The 17,767-nt window shown below is 28.6% G+C and overlaps 2 protein-coding genes across 2 annotated transcripts; one reads left to right on the forward strand and one right to left on the reverse strand.

Annotated features, from left to right (window-relative positions):
- Window positions 1-126: 126 nt before the first annotated feature.
- On the reverse strand, window positions 127-3,638 carry LOC109802962 (LIM domain-containing protein PLIM2b). Its single transcript, XM_020364396.3, has 5 exons — window positions 3,292-3,638; window positions 2,469-2,568; window positions 2,326-2,354; window positions 2,028-2,117; window positions 127-1,520 (listed from the first exon to the last, which is right to left on the reverse strand). Exons 1-5 carry the CDS (start codon window positions 3,424-3,426, stop codon window positions 1,206-1,208), a joined length of 669 nt encoding a protein of 222 aa, XP_020219985.1. The 5' UTR covers window positions 3,427-3,638; the 3' UTR covers window positions 127-1,205.
- A 7,951-nt stretch (window positions 3,639-11,589) lies between these two features.
- On the forward strand, window positions 11,590-16,332 carry LOC109802538 (remorin). Its single transcript, XM_020363939.3, has 5 exons — window positions 11,590-11,802; window positions 14,010-14,060; window positions 14,414-14,501; window positions 15,243-15,324; window positions 15,899-16,332. The coding sequence occupies exons 1-5, from the start codon at window positions 11,661-11,663 to the stop codon at window positions 16,091-16,093; spliced, it is 558 nt and encodes a 185-aa protein (XP_020219528.1). The 5' UTR covers window positions 11,590-11,660; the 3' UTR covers window positions 16,094-16,332.
- The last annotated feature ends 1,435 nt before the right edge of the window (window positions 16,333-17,767 follow it).

Below are 17,767 nucleotides of genomic sequence, written 5' to 3' on the forward strand. Positions count from 1 at the left end.
TAATATACTTGTAAATATAAAAGGCACCAAATATCGGCAAGGAGTGTAATTGACATACAAATACAATGTTTAGTGTGACTTTTACCTAGATAACATACATAATGAATTATATATCGGATCACAGTGTTAAAAAAAAAAAAAAAAAAAAAAAAAAAAAGCATTTTACATTCTTAGTCTATATAATTTCTTCTCACAATTTAAAATGATTGGAAAAAAAAATTTGTTAGTATGAGAGATAGCATTGTGAAATGAACCATTTTAATGTGATAATAATAACTAAAAGAAATGAGGTCCGTTTCTCTCCAATCTCCACATGTAATTAATATGAAGTACATTTTTTTATTTTAAAAATAAAAAATAAGAGATAATGAAGATTTATTAATAGAAAATGAAAATGTACAATTATTTTGAAGCTTAATTAGTGACGTGATTTTTTTTATATGTAATTAAATATAATAGTGGTGTGCTTTATAATACTAGTTAAGAGATTAAAAAAAAAGTCCAAAAATTGTAGTGAAAAAAAAAATGGATGTGTCTAAAAAGATAAATATCATTTATTTTGTGTCAACTATAGACTGCATATATCTTTTATTGAAAATATTTTTTTTTTGTGGAGTTTACATTAGCATCCAAAACTCCGAATGGGTTAGTAAAATTGTTTTATTTTGGTTCACTACAAAATATAATTTGTAATAGTATCCTTAACCCTATAATATAACCATTTCGGGTTCTTATTCCATCAAGTAGGTAAATTTTTCCTTTCAATGCTTCCCCTAAATATCTGAAGATCTCAAAATGCTTTCTCTCTTCAAAGTGTATTTATAGAGGCTTTCCTGAGTCCTAAGAATGTAGTATCATTCCCTAATTGTACTTGTTTTCTCTCTGCAGCTGACTTAATGTGTGCAAATAGGTAGAGAAAATTGTGAACAATATTATTTTGTGTCCCTTAACTTATTATTACATAATAATGATATGATATCATATCAGTGAAGGAGAAAAACCTCCAACAAAGAATATATTGTATTGAACAATTATTTGTTTTAAATACATAAAATAAACCTCTCAAATTAGCTTGCACTTAAACTAATTTGTGAAAGAAAACTGTTAGAAAGTGGAATTCAACCAAACAAAGAGAGTGAGCAAATGCAAACACTCCAACAAAAGACCTTTCTATTAGGATCCCTGAAAGAAAGGGAGGAAGCAGCTCAAGTTTCCATTGCTTCCTTAGTCTCTTCGTTGTGTTCCTTGGTTTCTTCTTCTCCTTCTTCTGCCTTTGGTGGCTCTTCTTCTTCTGCTGGTTCAGCTGGCTCAGCTGGCTCAGGAGGTGGTGTGACATTCTTCTTGTTTGCAGCAGCTTGGAGCACATGGTGGTAGTTCCCTTTCTCCATGAAGAGCTGTTGGAAGTGGTGCCTGCAGTAGAGGACACCATCCAGTGCAGCATAGGAGGAATGTGTGAGGTGGCAACCTGCATGAGCACACCTAAAGCAATTCTTGTGATAGCATTCCCCTTCCAGTGACATCTATTTTCACAAAGCAAAACAAAACTTTTGTTAGTAGTTCAGTTCAATCAAAATTCTAATCCAGGTGGTGAGAATGAGAAATCAGCTTATGAACATACTACAATCATACAATGTGTCTAATGTAACGGTTTTATTAAAAATCATGTTTAATCCTATTTATTGGTTCAAACGTTTTGAATTTTCTAAAGTCGGACTATGAATGACCATTATTGTGGTGGTAATAGTTACTAGATGCATTCTTGATAGTAGAATGCTTATAGATGACAAGTTGTTGGTTCCTAAACTTCACATTCATATGCCATCTAGGGTGAGTTTGGGAGTTTGAAAGAATGAAGAATTGTAGCTCTTCAAATTGCAATGGCTGGAGGTAATACGGATTCAGTTTATTCTGCCTTTGTTTCTAATATGTGTTTTATTTGGTTCAAGAAAATACTTGAATATCTAGTTTTTCTATCATCTAAGATAGTAATGGAAACATAATATCTTATTGCTGATGATATTACAAACCTTTTCCAGAGGATAGACAGTTTTTGAACAGACTGAGCATTTGTCTAGAGTTCCACTGAACATGGATGAGAGTCTGCTGGGGGCCTTATTCTGTATATGAAGATTATTATTGTTACTGACATGTTAGAAAGATAACACTAGAATATTTAAATGAATGAAAATATATAGCTCCTTTATGCCAATAAGCTTCTCAATAATAATAATGATAACAATGATGATGTTTCAAGGAAAACATCCCTCAAGTTATAAGGATGCTCCAAATGGCAAGAAATGTGTTTAGGTTGGATAGTGAACATACCATCTCATTTTGTTTATCAGCAGACTTTACTGTGCAGTCATGAAATCAAAATAACATGTTAGCCAAATCAAAAGAAAGTGACAGGTGCATATGAGTTTGTATTTAATGAGATTGTGGCTGAACAGAAGATGATTTCGTCTTACCTTGCTGAAAGTTTTTGCTGAAATTGCCAGATTCCTTGAAAAGCTGTTCAAAGTGTGGCTTGCAATAGAGGATACCATCCATTGAAGAGTAGGTGCCCATCTGACCAACATAAAATTACACCATTGGCAAAAAACATAGCACAAGTTTAAACAACCCAAATATTTACTTTTGGTGAATCAAATCATGTCAAAGTACAATCTTAGCCCAATAATGTCATTACCAATTTTAAATTCTGGCACTAAGAATCCAAGATTAAAATTAGTAATTTATGGAATTCAATAATGTGCTAGATGACAAAGCATATACTTCATTTCATGTATGAGTTATGCAAGTAATTGCATGTATAAGACATTATTTATAACATACATGATGTCTACATAGTTAATTTGTCATCAAATTGCTTTTAAAGAGAATTTCAATTTATTCACTAATTAATATTAACAAAAATATATCATTAACACAATTCTTATAATGTTCATGAATAAACTTACGGTTGCATCCAAGATATTTTCAACCAAGAGGCTAATTCTTTTCCTAATGTATAGAATACTAAAGTGAAGTTTGTCTCTCTTAACAAAATGTTCCCTATACACGTCATCAAGTATGGAATCTCTAATGATATATTCAAAGAATTCAGTTATTTATCACTCTTCATCATCACCAATAAACTCCATCATCTCCCATAAGTTGCTAAGGTATAAAATCTATATACATACAAACCATTGAATGCCATATTCAACCATAACAACTAAGAATGAAACAGAATATTTATAGAAACAAAAGAACAAAATAACAAGCACAAAGGGTGTGGAAGAACCATACAGTGAGGTATCCCTTGCAGTGACTGCATCTGAAGCAGTTCTTGTGGTAAGGTATACCTTCAAGAGTTAACAAGTCAACCACATAAACAGTCTTATCACAAGCCTTGCATTTATCAAGAGTTCCTGTGAATGACATTTTGTTTTTGCTTCCTCAAGAATCAAGGCTCAGGAATTTTCTGGCTTGTGTTTATGTTTTTCCTTCAATCCAGGATCTGAGGATTAAAGAGAATTCAACAAGAGAGAACAGCACTCATTACCTTATACCTCAGACAAATAGGGATTGAATCAAGTCTTTGACATGTCTATGCAAAGTAACTTAGATTATAACGGATTTGATTGCTATGGTAAATGATTGACAAGTGATTAGAGACCTCAAAATGTTAAGCAAAGGATGGGAATTTTTTGCTGAAATTCGTGGATATAAATTTGTTGTGTCGAGTGAAAACAGGTTAATCTCTGACCATTTCAACAATATTTGAACAAAAACTCGTTTCAACTTTTTTTTTTCTTGTTCATTTACTATTATGGAATGCAAGCTTTTTATAACTAAATGGCCAAAAAAAGAAGGATTTCATAATTAAGTTGCTGAAGTAGTTATATCCATAATGCACAATCCAAAATGTTTTTTAAATCCATAAAAAGAAAATATATTGTTAGAATTTGATAAATTTAGAGAACTTTGATTTCATAATAATTTTTTTCCCTTTTCAACTAGTGGTTACAGAATAGGGTAGTTTCTTTTCTTTTCATAAATCTCACCCAATTAGTCATAAATAATCATGGTATATCTTTGACACTGTTTTTTTTTTTTTTTTTCTCCCAATTATGATTAAGAATTGCTAAACTAAAAGGTTTTATAAATTTATAATGTTTAAAGATAAATAAAATCTAAAATCTCTGATCTAATTCCTCTGCACTGCTACCCTTTGTGGAGCAATAATATATGGCTCCCACTTCATATTGTTAAGCTGAAAGCTGTTTATACGGTAAATAAAAAAAAATTGTTTATCACTATTTTCATATTTAAATATATTTTTAATTTATAAATACAAGCTAAATTTATTTTTCATAATTCAAATTTAAAATTGACTTTATTTAATTTTGTAATTTTAAAAAAAACTTATCGATTCTTTGTCAAACAAAAAAGGTTACGACGATCTCATAGTTCAATCAAGAAAATATATAAGTTTAAATATATTTTAATTTCTTAAATATAAGATAATTTTTTATCATTAAATTAAATTTTTGTTTTTATATTTTAAAAAAGTTTATTTCAATCTCTTTGTTCAAGTGTCGAATTTGCAAAACAAAAATTAATTATTATCAAATTTGTCACGCAAAATATACTTGTTAATTTTTTTAATGAAAATATTATATTTAGTTAATATTACACATTTAATTTGTCTTTATCATGATGGTATTATTTAGATAAATTTTAAAAAAAAATACATGAACTAATACGAACGGTAAAAATAAAATTGATTATTTAACGCAATAAAAAAATCATATATTTAGGATACTAATTTATATAAAGTTTTTAAATTAATTATTTGGCTAGTTTAAAAATTTATTTAACTAACATAGTTGGTTAGAAGAGAAGTTAGTTCATTAATATGCTGTAGTGTTATTAAAAAAATTATTAAATAGAGATCGATTTAGAGATTTATTAGTATCTTAGTCTCTAAATCTGCCTCTACTAATTATTCAAAAATTTATTTACCATTTTAGACTGTTTGTTTTGTGTCTGATTGAAATGAAACAAATACTATTTTTCATTATTCGTAAACTAACATTTGGTCTCTATTTCAAATATGATTAGAAGCCTGATTTTTTTAGTTGCTAATAAACTATTTTAGAAACTTTTTTTTTTGCTAATATAAATGCAAATAGAGATCAATATATAAGCCCCTAATTTTGTTTATGTCATTTGCGTTATTCTTGTTAGAATAGTGGATTAAGCCTAACTCAACCCTACAAAACCGGCTTGTAAGGTGAGTGTTGCTTTTCACTTATATACTATTCAATTGCCTAATCTCTAGTCGATGTGGGACTTGGGTTTTTCCCAATACACCCTTTTTAATGATCTAGGATTGGCAGGACTTGGGTTTTTCCCAATACACCCCCTCACACCTATGAGGCATGCATCAATGGTGGGTGGCCCATTTTTAAAGTGAATCTAAATGACTTTGATACCATGTTAGAATAGTGGATTAAGCCTAACTCAACCCTACAAAACCGGCTTGTAAGGTGAGGGTTGCTTTCCACTTATATACTATTCAATTGCCTAATCTCTAGTCTGTTAGAATAGTGGATTAAGCCTAACTCAACCCTACAAAACCGGCTTGTAAGGTGAGGGTTGTTTTCCACTTATATACTATTCAATTGCCTAATCTCTAGTCGATGTGAGACTTGGATTTTTCTCAATACACCCCCTCACGTCCAGCACTATTGGGCTTGGTACGTGGATAAATGATGGGTGACCCTTTTTAATGATCTAGGATAGGCGGGACTTATATTTTTTTCCAATACACCCCCTCATGCCTATGGCACATGCATCAATGGTGGGTGGCCCATTTAAAGTGGATCTATGGCTCTGATACCATGTTAGAATAGTGGATTAAGCCTAACTCAACCCTACAAAACTGGCTTGTAAGGTGAGGGTTGCTTTCCACTTATATACTATTCAATTGCCTAATCTCTAGTCGATGTGGGACTTGGGTTTTTCCCAATAATTCTTCAATAATTAACTAGTTAAACAGGATGCTGTAAAAAAAACTAGTTAGACAGTTAGGTTATAATATGCTAAATATTTTTAATTTAACCAATAATATACTAAATATTTTCTTTTAAAAAATACTAGTTAAACAATTATGTTTTTAATTTTATTTTTTTAGTTTTCAGTCAATTTTTTAACTTTGAACTAACCTAATAATTGGTAAGTTTTTGTCAAACTCAATCAAAATATTCCCTTCTCTTAATGATTTTTTTTAGTTCAGATAAATAGTAACAAGTGCCCTATAATATCTATTATAACATAATCAATTATCTTATGAATATTTTTTTTCTATTTGGCTTGAACCTAAATACTATTAATCAATATATCTATCAACTACATGCATTTTCAAAGGATTGATCGTGAAATATATTTTCAAAAGTCACTATAATTAAGGTGGAAATAATGATAATGAAATTTGATCAGTCATTTGAAGATATATAATTAAAGGAAAATAAATCTGTAAAAGTTCACCATAATCCTCCCCGAGAATCAACACACTACTTGGAAGTCATTGTATACAATGTTTTATCAAATATTTGAACAAAATGTAAATCCGACATGGCATGCATAGAGAGTTCGTTGGATATGACAATCTTAAGTTGATCAATTGATCACTTTCTCCTAAAAACATGAATGAGAAAGAAATTGTAATTAAACCTAATTAAAATAGAAAGGGGGACAAAAAGTCAAAATGTAATAAATGAGATTGCATGGTATATATGTGGTAAGTTCATGGTATAAAAGATAAAAAAATAAAAATGAAAATTGATGGTATATATCCAAATCCAATCCTTTTCATGATATATACATTTTCCTTGTATTAGGGGAGAACTTACAGTTGTCACATTTGTCACCATCATCTTGGAACACGTATGTTCATCCATTCATTAAGTATATATGTTTATTATAAAGTTTCTGTTAAATGTTTAATCCTCATTAGCTAACTATAGATAGTCAACAAATTGTTGTTGCTCACTTTAATCTATTTGAAGAGTCCTGCACTTTCACAATCCATGGACTGAAATTCAAATGTTGATTCCTTGTCTTTTGAATGACATAGCTAGATTATATATATTAAAAAGAAAAATATTCATTTTTACGTATTTTCAGAATTTCTAACAGATGTAATAAAGAAAAATAATGATTAAGTAACAGATAGTAATATTCATTTTAATTTTGGTTACAGTGGATCCTATTATTAACCTATATAAAAACTAGTTTAGAAACATTGGTGGGAAAGCATGATTTTCCACTATATAATATCTTGAATTAATTATTTTTACATGATACTAAAAGGATGAGATTGTTAGACCGTAGACCAAACTATTCAAAACTGATGCATGCAAAATCCATTCAATTTTTTCACTCTCGTACACGTGGCACCATGTCCTGTGTCGGCACATTGGAGAAATGTTACGGTACATGCAACCACTCTCTTTCTCGTTATTCCACTGCACATTCACCGTTGGATGAACCACAACCTAACTAGTCTTTTCTTTCTTCTTCTTTTTGAACTTGACATATACTTTCACTTTCTTTATCATACTTGCAACCATTTTTTTAGTGAATTTGATCTATCATCTTTAAAGAAGAAGAAAAAAAATGTCGATTTTTCTTTCTCTTCGAATCTAATTTTGCACCCTATTAATTCTTTAAATTTTATTAAATACATGCTCAATTTTAAATTTTAATTTTTCAAAGTATTTTATATTTTAATTTTTAATAAATTCTGAACTATTTAAGTAAAAAATAATTTGAGGATTGTAGGTAAAAGAAAATTGACAAGAGCACCATTTTGATTTTATTTTAAAAATAAAGGGGAATCTAAACTATTCAAAATCACACAAAATCTAAAGTAAAATAATAAAATATGGAACTATTTTTTTTTAATGAAAAACACAACATACCTATTCATATCATATTATTTTTTTTAAGTGGAGAGAGTATATTTTAAAAATATATATATAATTATAGTTGTTAATATAAAACTAATAATTAACATATTAGAATCATGATGAAATATAAAATATATAAAATAAAATTTAAGGTTGTTTTAGTCTCAATTGTTTTTAATCTATAATTATAACTATACTTTATCGTTATGCTAGTAGTTTAGATTTTGTGTTATACATTATAAATAAACATTTTTAATATATAATATATGTTGTAATTATAATTTAAAGTAAATAAAAATATTTGAATATGTAATTATATTATAAATTTACTATGAACATCTAATTTGTCAAATGAGATTGGTTTTAATTGTTGAAAATTTATTTTAAACATTATTAAAATTTAATTTAGAGATAAAAATACAGAATAATTATAAATAAATAAAAAACGAACCATAAAAAAATCTTGATTTATGGTGATTGTAGGTAGGAGTTGAATATGACCAACTTGACTGGCTTGTGGTTGATTTCAACAAATATGGATTTTGAATTTAGACTAATTTTGAAGACGAACTCATGTTATATATTAGATCTTTTTAACTTTTTTTTAGTGTCTTATATTCTTTTAAAAACTAATTTTTAACAAATAAAAATAATGTTAAAGAAATATAAAGTAATTATTGATTATTAACTTTGACACATTGTATATAAATCTTATCTATAGACTAAAAATAAATTATCTTAAAAAATATAAGTTTACTTATTTTTAATAATAATGTATGAATTATAAAATTTATGGATTTAATAGGTAATATTTTATATAATATAATATTATATTTATAATTATGTTATTTAATATAAAATATATTATAAAATTACTTAAATTTAAGTTATATTCTTCTTTTATTCTACAATTTACTTATACATAATCACAATATTAATATATTATGTTCACATACATTTTTAATTATAATAAAGTGTGACATAATTAATAAATAATTGTGTCTCTTAGAGCAACTTCAATAGGAGTTGTTTGTCCCATAAAGCAACTCAAGCCTCAATTTCTTGTCATTGAAGGACTCTGACGTGGCAACATGAGTTGCTTGAAGAAGAGAGAGAGTTGTTTCCTCAAATAACCGTTTCTTACCAGATTTGAAGCAGATCTTATTGAACATATTTAGGAACGTTTTAGAAATAATAATGATGAAAATTAATTTTGTATAATGTATATGTATTTACTATTGCTTTATTTTATTTTTAATATCTACTTGTTATTGTATATTTTTTCTCGTAATTTATTTTCTTTCATTGTAGTGCAATTATCTTTTTTAATAAAAATTTAAAATTAGTTTATAGATGATTAGAAAAAAAATTCTAAAAGTTTAATTTCTTAAAATTTCTTACAATTGGAGTAAATTTATGTTTGAGTTACTTAATACTGACATGACACACTGGAGACCACTTTTTTCATTTTTTAATGCATGAAACAACTCAAATGAGTTGCTTCCATTGGAGATGCCCTTAAATATGTATATAAAAACATTATTGGAAGAAGTCAATTTTTTAAATAAGTTTTAGTGTCTCGAGAGTTTAATCTTTTAACTGTTAACAAAGACATACCTTAATTAAAAAAAATTCTATCCTTAATAAATGTGTATAAAAGAGAAGTTACATTTAATACAAGTTTAAATAAATGTCTCGACGCATAAATTTAATATATTATGTTCAATACCAACCCCTAATTATATGGTTTAACATTAATTTTTTTTTTTTTTACATACACTAACTTGCTTTTGTTAATATAAGGTGGGAGGTCATTTACTTACATTAAATGGTTCCAACAAGCTCAACTATGTCTAAAATTACCATAACCGACCGACATTATTGTCCATTGTGTTTGAATAAGAAGTTTAAAATATATATAAAAAAATTAATTACTTCAATTTATTCTTTTATTTTTAAAATACTTTGTTTAAACAAAAAAATTAAATTCATTATATTTTAAATTCTTTGTCCAGATAGAATAATTTAATTTTCATGACATACAAATTTGATTTTGTGTTTCTTGAAATTTCTTCATTTTATTTGGAAAAAAAAAACCTCCTATAATTTCCATCATTTTAAAAATTCTTTAAATTCAATATCCAAACAAATTATTTCGATGCATGATATTTTTAGATTCACTTAAAAACCAAATTTCTCATCCAAAACATCCATATTTAATTTCTTTTTCTTTTTAACTTTTCTTTAGTAAAATTTAATATTTTTCTTTTCATCAAAATACAATCACATTCCGGTGTTAAACCTACCATATGTGTACATTAATATATATATATATATATATAGGAAGAATACTTTTATTTCAAGAGCAAGTCTATCTAGATTTACTCTGTTTAATAGCTCATGTTTTATATTAAATTTCAACGATCCAACCATTCAATTTAAAGTTCTTAATGCATAAATCAAATATGCAAATTTTTAAAAAATTTAAAAATTATTTGATACTTCGTTTCATTAATTCGAATCAATGTATAAAATAATTTTATGATTATCCATCAATTTAAATTAATGAAATGAAGTATCAAATAATTTTCAAATTTTCTAAAAATTTGCAGGGTTGATCTATGCATTAATAACTTGAAATTGAACGGTTAGATCGTTGAAATTTGATGTAGAACATGAGTTATTGAACGGATTAAGTCTCTTGGAATAAAAAGATCCCTCCTCATATATATATATGAGGAGGGTTCAAACGACACCAGTGTAACTTTTACTAAGTGTTACACTGCTTAATAACTTTATATTAAATGTGAATTTTGAAAATCCAACAGTTAGATTGAAAGTTCATATCTTTTAGATCATATATGTCAAATTTTGTTAAAATTGAACAACAACTTGAAGATAATCAAAGTGTTCATATTTGACGTCAATTTTGTTTTATGAGAATGAAGTATCAAATCATCTTAAATTAATATAAAATTTGATATATGAGGAGAGTTCACACGACACCGGTGTAACTTTTAGTAAGTGTTACACCGCTCAATAACTTTATATTAAATGTGAATTTTATAAATTCAACCGTTAGATTGAAAATTCATATTAATTTATATGTATATGTCAAATTTTATTAAAATTGAACAACAACTTGAGAGTAATCAAAGTGTTCATATTTTAGTATATTTTGAAATAAATATATTACGTTAATTTTGTTTTATAAGAATGAAATATTAAATCATCTTGATTACTATAAAATTTTGTATATATAATCTAAGAGTAAAGAACTTTCAATCTAACAGTTAGATTTATAAAATTCACATTTAATATAAAATTATTAAACGGTATAACACTTAATAAAAATTACACCGATATCGTTTAAACCCTCTTCTCATTATATATATATTTTGGTAAGGCTTAATATAAGTCTGAACATTGAATTTGAAGCCCTATAAAGCAAGCAATTTGTTTCTATTGAATGTAGGCACAGTGAACGGCTCAAAATGTGGGATGGCCCCAGAAGCATTGTGCTCAGTAAATTGTAAGGTGCAGAATAGTTGAACCCTTTAGAAATGAAGGGTCCACCATATTTGTTGGAACTTTTGTACACTATATATAAGTCATAACATTTCCTCTGTTTTCTGTCTCTCTCACTCTGCTTTTGTGCTCTGTTTCTCAATTCAACATTCCGAGTCAGAGCCAACGGCGATGGCGGCAGAGCTACAAACCAAGCCCGAAACTGCCCTAGTTCCGGCTCCTGTTGTGGCTGAGGTGCCGCCAAACGACGCCGTTGCCGCCGACAAAACTTCTGAAACAGAGGAAGCCAAACCCACTACTCCTGCACCCGAGGGTGAGTTTTTCATTGCCCATCTTTTCATGCTCTCGTCATGATCGTTTTCCGTCCACAAAATTCGTGGGTTTTCGTCAAATTTTGATTTTGAGCGTGAGCTTGATTGAGCAAACTTATTCATATCTTAAAAAATAAAAATAAGATTCTAATATATTAGTTTATACATTAATTAATTCTATTTTATATAAGAACTTATTTATTTATTTATTTATTTATTTCTTTAAGTGTAATCAAAGAAGTTTATTGCAATAGACCCTTAATTGGTCTAACCTTTGTTAATATCAAAATTTGAAAATATTGTTTTGGTGCAACACTTGAAAAGTTTTGATCCTTTGAGAGAGTATTTTTAAGGGTATTCAACTATGCATGGATTGGATTATTTGAATGAAAAGTGATCGTTTACCAACTTCTTCTAATAATCATTTTCACTTTCAGCTGATTTTCCTTGTTTTATCTATGATCATGACCAATTTGGGTTAAACTTTCTCATAAGTTATAATTATATCATGCTGTAGAATTTTTTTTATATTACGTTTCTCATTTTTTTTAATTTATAATATATTAATTCTAATTTATAATAAAAAACTTATTTTATTTATTTTTCATTTTTTTTATAAATATTTAGGAAGAAATTTATTAAACCATACTCATCCCTCTGAACGTACTTTTTGATGACATTTCTTTCAATTATTAGATCTGTATTATTTGGCATGTAGGAGTTTTTTTTTATTATTAATATCTTAATCGGTGCATTAGGCCAAATTTAATATTTAAATTTTATTAATTATAATTATTTATTATAAGAAATGTGAAAAACTAGTTCTATCGTATTTTCTTATCAATAAAAATTACAACGATGGCATATTTGAACTTAAGACCGTATAAATATCTAATAAATATCAAATGTTAAAAGAGACAAATCTCATCTGTGCATGACCTGTATTCTTTGGCTTGCAAAAGTCGGTTTCGTGATTTAGTTAATTCTTATTTTGGCAACATAAGAGATTATCTAGCTAACTGTAATATTTTAGGCATCAAAGTCAAAACTAACTGTATCCATGCTCCTTTATATAGTAAATGATTTGTTATCAGTAAGAACAAGTAGATAGTTAAGATTTTTAAGCATGTTTAAGTGCGTGTTTGGTTTCACGTTTGAAACGTGAAAAATCACGTTTAACGTGAAGTTACAATGTGTAGCTTCACGTTAAACGTGATTTGTAACTTCACGTTAAACGTGAAACCAAACACAGGCTAAGTTTTGAAGTTTTGAATCTGAAAAATATTTTATTAATAGATGTGCCCATTTGGGTGATTTCTATCTTGAAAGATATTAGATTTTTGGTATAGATTACTGGTATAGTCTATGGGAGGCGATCTTATTCTAGTAGGTAAGGCTTTTAACTATACATCGAGAGATAGTTTTGATGCACACAAAGTAAATAAAAAATTGTTTATACAGCAATTTTGTCACATCCAGCCATATTTCATCAAATTTTGTTCTATACATCAATGATGAGTTTCTTTGCTGACCCAATAAATGATCATAAAATGGTTTTCCCCCCATGGTGTGAGGAAAAGTGTTTTCCACTCTGGCAAACGATGCTTTGATTTATTGGCAAAGTTATTCTGAACCTTTTTTTTGGGGCTTTCTAGCTGTGTGTTTTGATTTATGTATAATAAGACACTGTGCATCATGATTTTATGCTTAAATACTTTTCCTTTTGAATGGATTCTTATTTTCCAGGCTGTTGGCAATTACATCACTTAAGTCAGTATCTATTTTTTTGTTTTTGTAGTAAATATTGGTGATTTAATAGTTTTCTATCTGTTTGTCCTTGATTCTGTTGATAATTTACTTTGTTTGATATGTATTATTAAGTTTCATTTGTCAATTAATAAACGTATGTGGGTAGGTCATGCTTGAATTTCACTTTTGAGCAATCACTTTTAGGTGATGATGCTTTAGACTTTAGTTGCACATAGTTGGATGGAGACAGTGGATTCCATAGCACTAATGTAGTCCCCTAAATTCTTTGTAACATAAATGAGATTGATTGGGTCAATTCATTCAATAATCTAAAAATGGAGTCAATTTGGTGAAAATATAATTTAGTATGACATCCACATTTCTCCTTTGGATGTAGTTAGTTCCTTTGCATATCATTTGTTTACTTTACCTATTTTATGTAATTTTTATGGGACAACAGAGACACCAGTTTCTGCAAACAAACAAAGCTCAAGAGCGACCGTTGATACGGGTAAGTTTTGATTGTTAACACTAACAATATTTTATGGTCATTTGAATATTTCATCTTCATTAATAGTACATGCATTTAATATTCGGAACTCCTAATTAATTTCGTAATCACCTGAATTAGTATATTCATTGCAATGCTGTCAGGTATCTACATTGCAAAGATATAGATGAATTTGTAGCTGACATATTTCTGTCTTTTCATTGGTAACATGAATATCTGCTTGCACTACCACAACCTTGTAATCTCTTAACAAAAATCCTGTTTGGAGATGCTGATTCACAAGTCACTTTATCTGGATGGCATGTCTATTCCTAAGCAATTCACTTATGTTTATGTACTTCTTTGGCCTATAGATATCACTCTGGCAGAAGTAGAGAAAGAGAAAAAGTTGTCTTATGTGAAGGCATGGGAAGAAAGTGAAAAGGCCAAAGCAGAGAACAGGCAAGACTTTATGTACTTTAGTTTGCCTTTAGAGGCATAAAAGTTAACTGTGATTTTTTACATCCTCCAATTTTGAAATACAAATTATTTCTCTCTCTTTTTCTCATCACACATCCTTCCCTCCAAGGTATCTTTCTTTAGAAAAGTTGCTAGTTTTAGTACATTGCAAAACCAATTCAGACTAGAAAATAAAACAGCCTATCAAACAAGTATGTGCTTGGATAAGTGTTTACAAAATTATTTTTGATTTTGCATGGATTTGATTTTGAAGTGAAGTGATGTATTTTAGAGTGTTTTTAGTTAAAATGCAAGTTAATAATAACATTCAGTATAATATTTTTTTATCTAATGCAAAAGTTATCGAAAGATAATGTGTTTAGATTGGTAGTGAGGTGAGTTAAACTCATCGTAAATTTTGGAAGCAACAAATAGTTTTCTACCACCAAACCAAACACACTAATCCTTAAACTAAAAATCAATTCTTCAACATAAGATTAAACATGTAAATATTTATCTGAAAATCACATTAACCGGTATTTCAACTTGATTTTGGATGATTCATTGTGAAACCAACCCACACACTAAGTAGTTCACATGCCTCCCATAGTATGTAAGATATTGCAATTTTGTGATTTGTAGGCTATGGTGATGATGATATGCCATTTCATTGATTATTTGACCTCTTACAAATTTCCCATGTATGGTCACCTAAACATTAAAAATTATTTGATCTGTTAACAGAGCTGAAAAGCATTTCTGTGCTGTTGCTGCTTGGGAAAACGGCAAGAAGGCATCGCTTGAGGCTGAGCTGAAAAAAATTCAGGTAATACTTAACCTGTTGTTCAGTATTTATTAACATGTGGTGACATTTTTATATACATGCTACATAATATAACATGGTATATATGGCACTCCCAAGAAAGTGCATTCTTTCTTAATATCAAGCAATATAATACATTTGCTAAGTTAAGTCCATGTTTCCCCACATTAGAAGGGAGAAAGAAATTATTAGCTAGGTGCTATTAAATCACAATCTCTAATTAGTCTATACATGAAATGTAATAAAATATTATTAATTTTTTTTCATAAATTGAAAAACATAAAGGCATGTCATGTAAGGATTGATTGGGACCATGGATACTTGGTGGTCTTGAAATAAGAAGTAACTAGTATCTCCATGACAAGAACTAACATGTATGATATCATAATAAACTTGTTATCATAAGGATCCCTTGTTTTGTCTTTTAAGATAACTAAAAAAGCATAACTAATACACTTGAAGTAGTTTAGGAACTGATTTTTCTGTCACAAATAAAGTGAATGAAGTAGACTCAAATGAAGATAGAAGTGCTTATAGTACTTTTGCTATAGCTTTTAACAACTTATTGTGTGAGCAGGAACAACTGGAGAAAAAGAAGGCAGAATATGCTGAAAAAATGAAAAATAAGATGGCCTTAGTTCACAAGGAAGCGGAGGAGAAGAGGGCAGTGATTGAAGCCAAGCGTAAACAAGAACTTCTGAAGACACAGGAAATGGCTGAAAAATACCGTGCATCAGGAACCACTCCAAAGAAGACCATAGGATGCTTCTGATTGATTTCTTCTTCTTTTTTCTTTCTTTTTGGGTCTGATGTCAAAAAGTAGTTTATAATTGCAATTTTGTCTGTATTTTCTCTGGTCTTGTTCTCAATGTTGTCTATGTGCAAAAAATGGTCCAAAGAAAAAACATAAAGTTTTGTAAATGCCTCTTGTATATCATTATGAAATGTTCAATGTAATGGTGGTTTTTCCCAAGGAACTACTCTAATTATCAAGAATTGAGATTCTCTTTCTTTGCTCTTGTATTCTATGACTAAGTCGCTATTGCTCACTGGCTCATAATACTTTCTACAACATCAAGAATTAAAATAAAAAAAATCTCACACAACATCGAAAATAAAAGGAGTTTAATTTACTATCAAATAAGTTTTGATTATTTTACTATACTATTCTATTCATTAATATAATAATGCAATAATGAAAAGAAAAAAAAAATGGATGCTCACACAATGCATGCTTATTAAAAATTGGAAGAGGGAGAATTGCATTCGTTGAGAAAGTTGCTTAGAATATATTTGGTTAATATGTCCATAATCAATTTTATTGTATCCAAGATCATCATAATCACATTTATTATATGTTTGACTATTAACAAAATCGATATCAAGATATTCATCCAAATTTAGGTTTACTTGCAAACAACTATTAATAATTTTTTTATCAAACAAAATTAATCTTAGAGTTTTATCTGTCAAAATTTATGATCACAATTTAAAATCAAATTTGATAACAAATTTCTAAACAATATTTGATATGAAACTCTAAGTCTGTATATTTTGTCATAAAAACAAGAATTCCACTATTTTTAACTCACATTTACTTGAAATTACTGTAAACTCACGTCGATTCAAAATTAGCAATGTTTGCACTTTTTATTTTAGACCAAAATATCTTCTGCAAAAGACAATTTTACATGAATTGAATAGATTTCTTTAAATATTTAATGCGGTTCTCGAAATAGTAATCGCTGATTAACCTAAGGTTGACAACCTTATGCCAATTGAGGCAGTAATGATAATTGCACTTTGAAAAAGGGAGAACCACACCTTTATATATCTAAGTTTGAAGTGAGAGAATTTGTGCAACCTTTTTCAAGGAGCACGATTGATGTTAGCCAAGAGAGATGAACATACCTACTATTTATAAGAGTACACAATTACACAGTATAATGCATTTCTTGGGTAACAGAGTATCAATGCAATATACATGAAACGTCAGTATAAAGTATTTCAAACAATTAATGCGATTCAGACAAGTGTAGAAATAAAAAAATAAAAAAATAAAAAGAGAGGGATGTTGAGAGAATTTCACATATAACAAAATTATTCAATACGAGTAAGCAGAGTTACTCTTGAGAAAGTTATTTATAAGACATTAATTAGTCTTTCTAGTTTCTACTTAGGAGTGACTGATCTCTTACCTCATAACATTAACTTAGGTTGATGTGATTATGATATTCTGCACTTCATTTAGTTTGAGTCATGATATTTTTCACTTTGATAATTAATTTGGATATTTTGCTCTTTGGTTGGGTGAAAACTGAAAAGTAAAGGGAAGGTCCTGAGGTGTTTGGCTCAGTTGCCCAGGACAGTTATTTAATGATCCATGGGGGTTAGGACCGGGGAGTCTCTATCTCTGGGTGGTGTGGCTAGGGATATTTTCCCAACT

This window comes from Cajanus cajan, chromosome 4, assembly GCF_000230855.2.
Source record: "Cajanus cajan strain Asha chromosome 4, NIPB_CcT2T_4, whole genome shotgun sequence".
In the NCBI taxonomy this organism is placed as follows: Eukaryota; Viridiplantae; Streptophyta; class Magnoliopsida; order Fabales; family Fabaceae; genus Cajanus; species Cajanus cajan.

Excerpts from the sequence above, each read along its gene's own strand:
- LOC109802538 (XM_020363939.3), top strand. The coding sequence starts at position 11,661 with ATGGCGGCAGAGCTACAAACCAAGCCCGAAACTGCCCTAGTTCCGGCT. Across the intron at positions 14,061-14,413 it reads AAGAGCGACCGTTGATACGG|ATATCACTCTGGCAGAAGTA; the intron begins GTAAGTTTTGAT and ends TTTGGCCTATAG. Across the intron at positions 15,325-15,898 it reads CTGAGCTGAAAAAAATTCAG|GAACAACTGGAGAAAAAGAA; the intron begins GTAATACTTAAC and ends TTGTGTGAGCAG.
- LOC109802962 (XM_020364396.3), bottom strand. The coding sequence starts at position 3,426 with ATGTCATTCACAGGAACTCTTGATAAATGCAAGGCTTGTGATAAGACT. Across the intron at positions 2,355-2,468 it reads CAGCAAAAACTTTCAGCAAG|TAAAGTCTGCTGATAAACAA; the intron begins GTAAGACGAAAT and ends ATGACTGCACAG. Across the intron at positions 2,118-2,325 it reads CTGATAAACAAAATGAGATG|AATAAGGCCCCCAGCAGACT; the intron begins GTATGTTCACTA and ends CTTCATATACAG.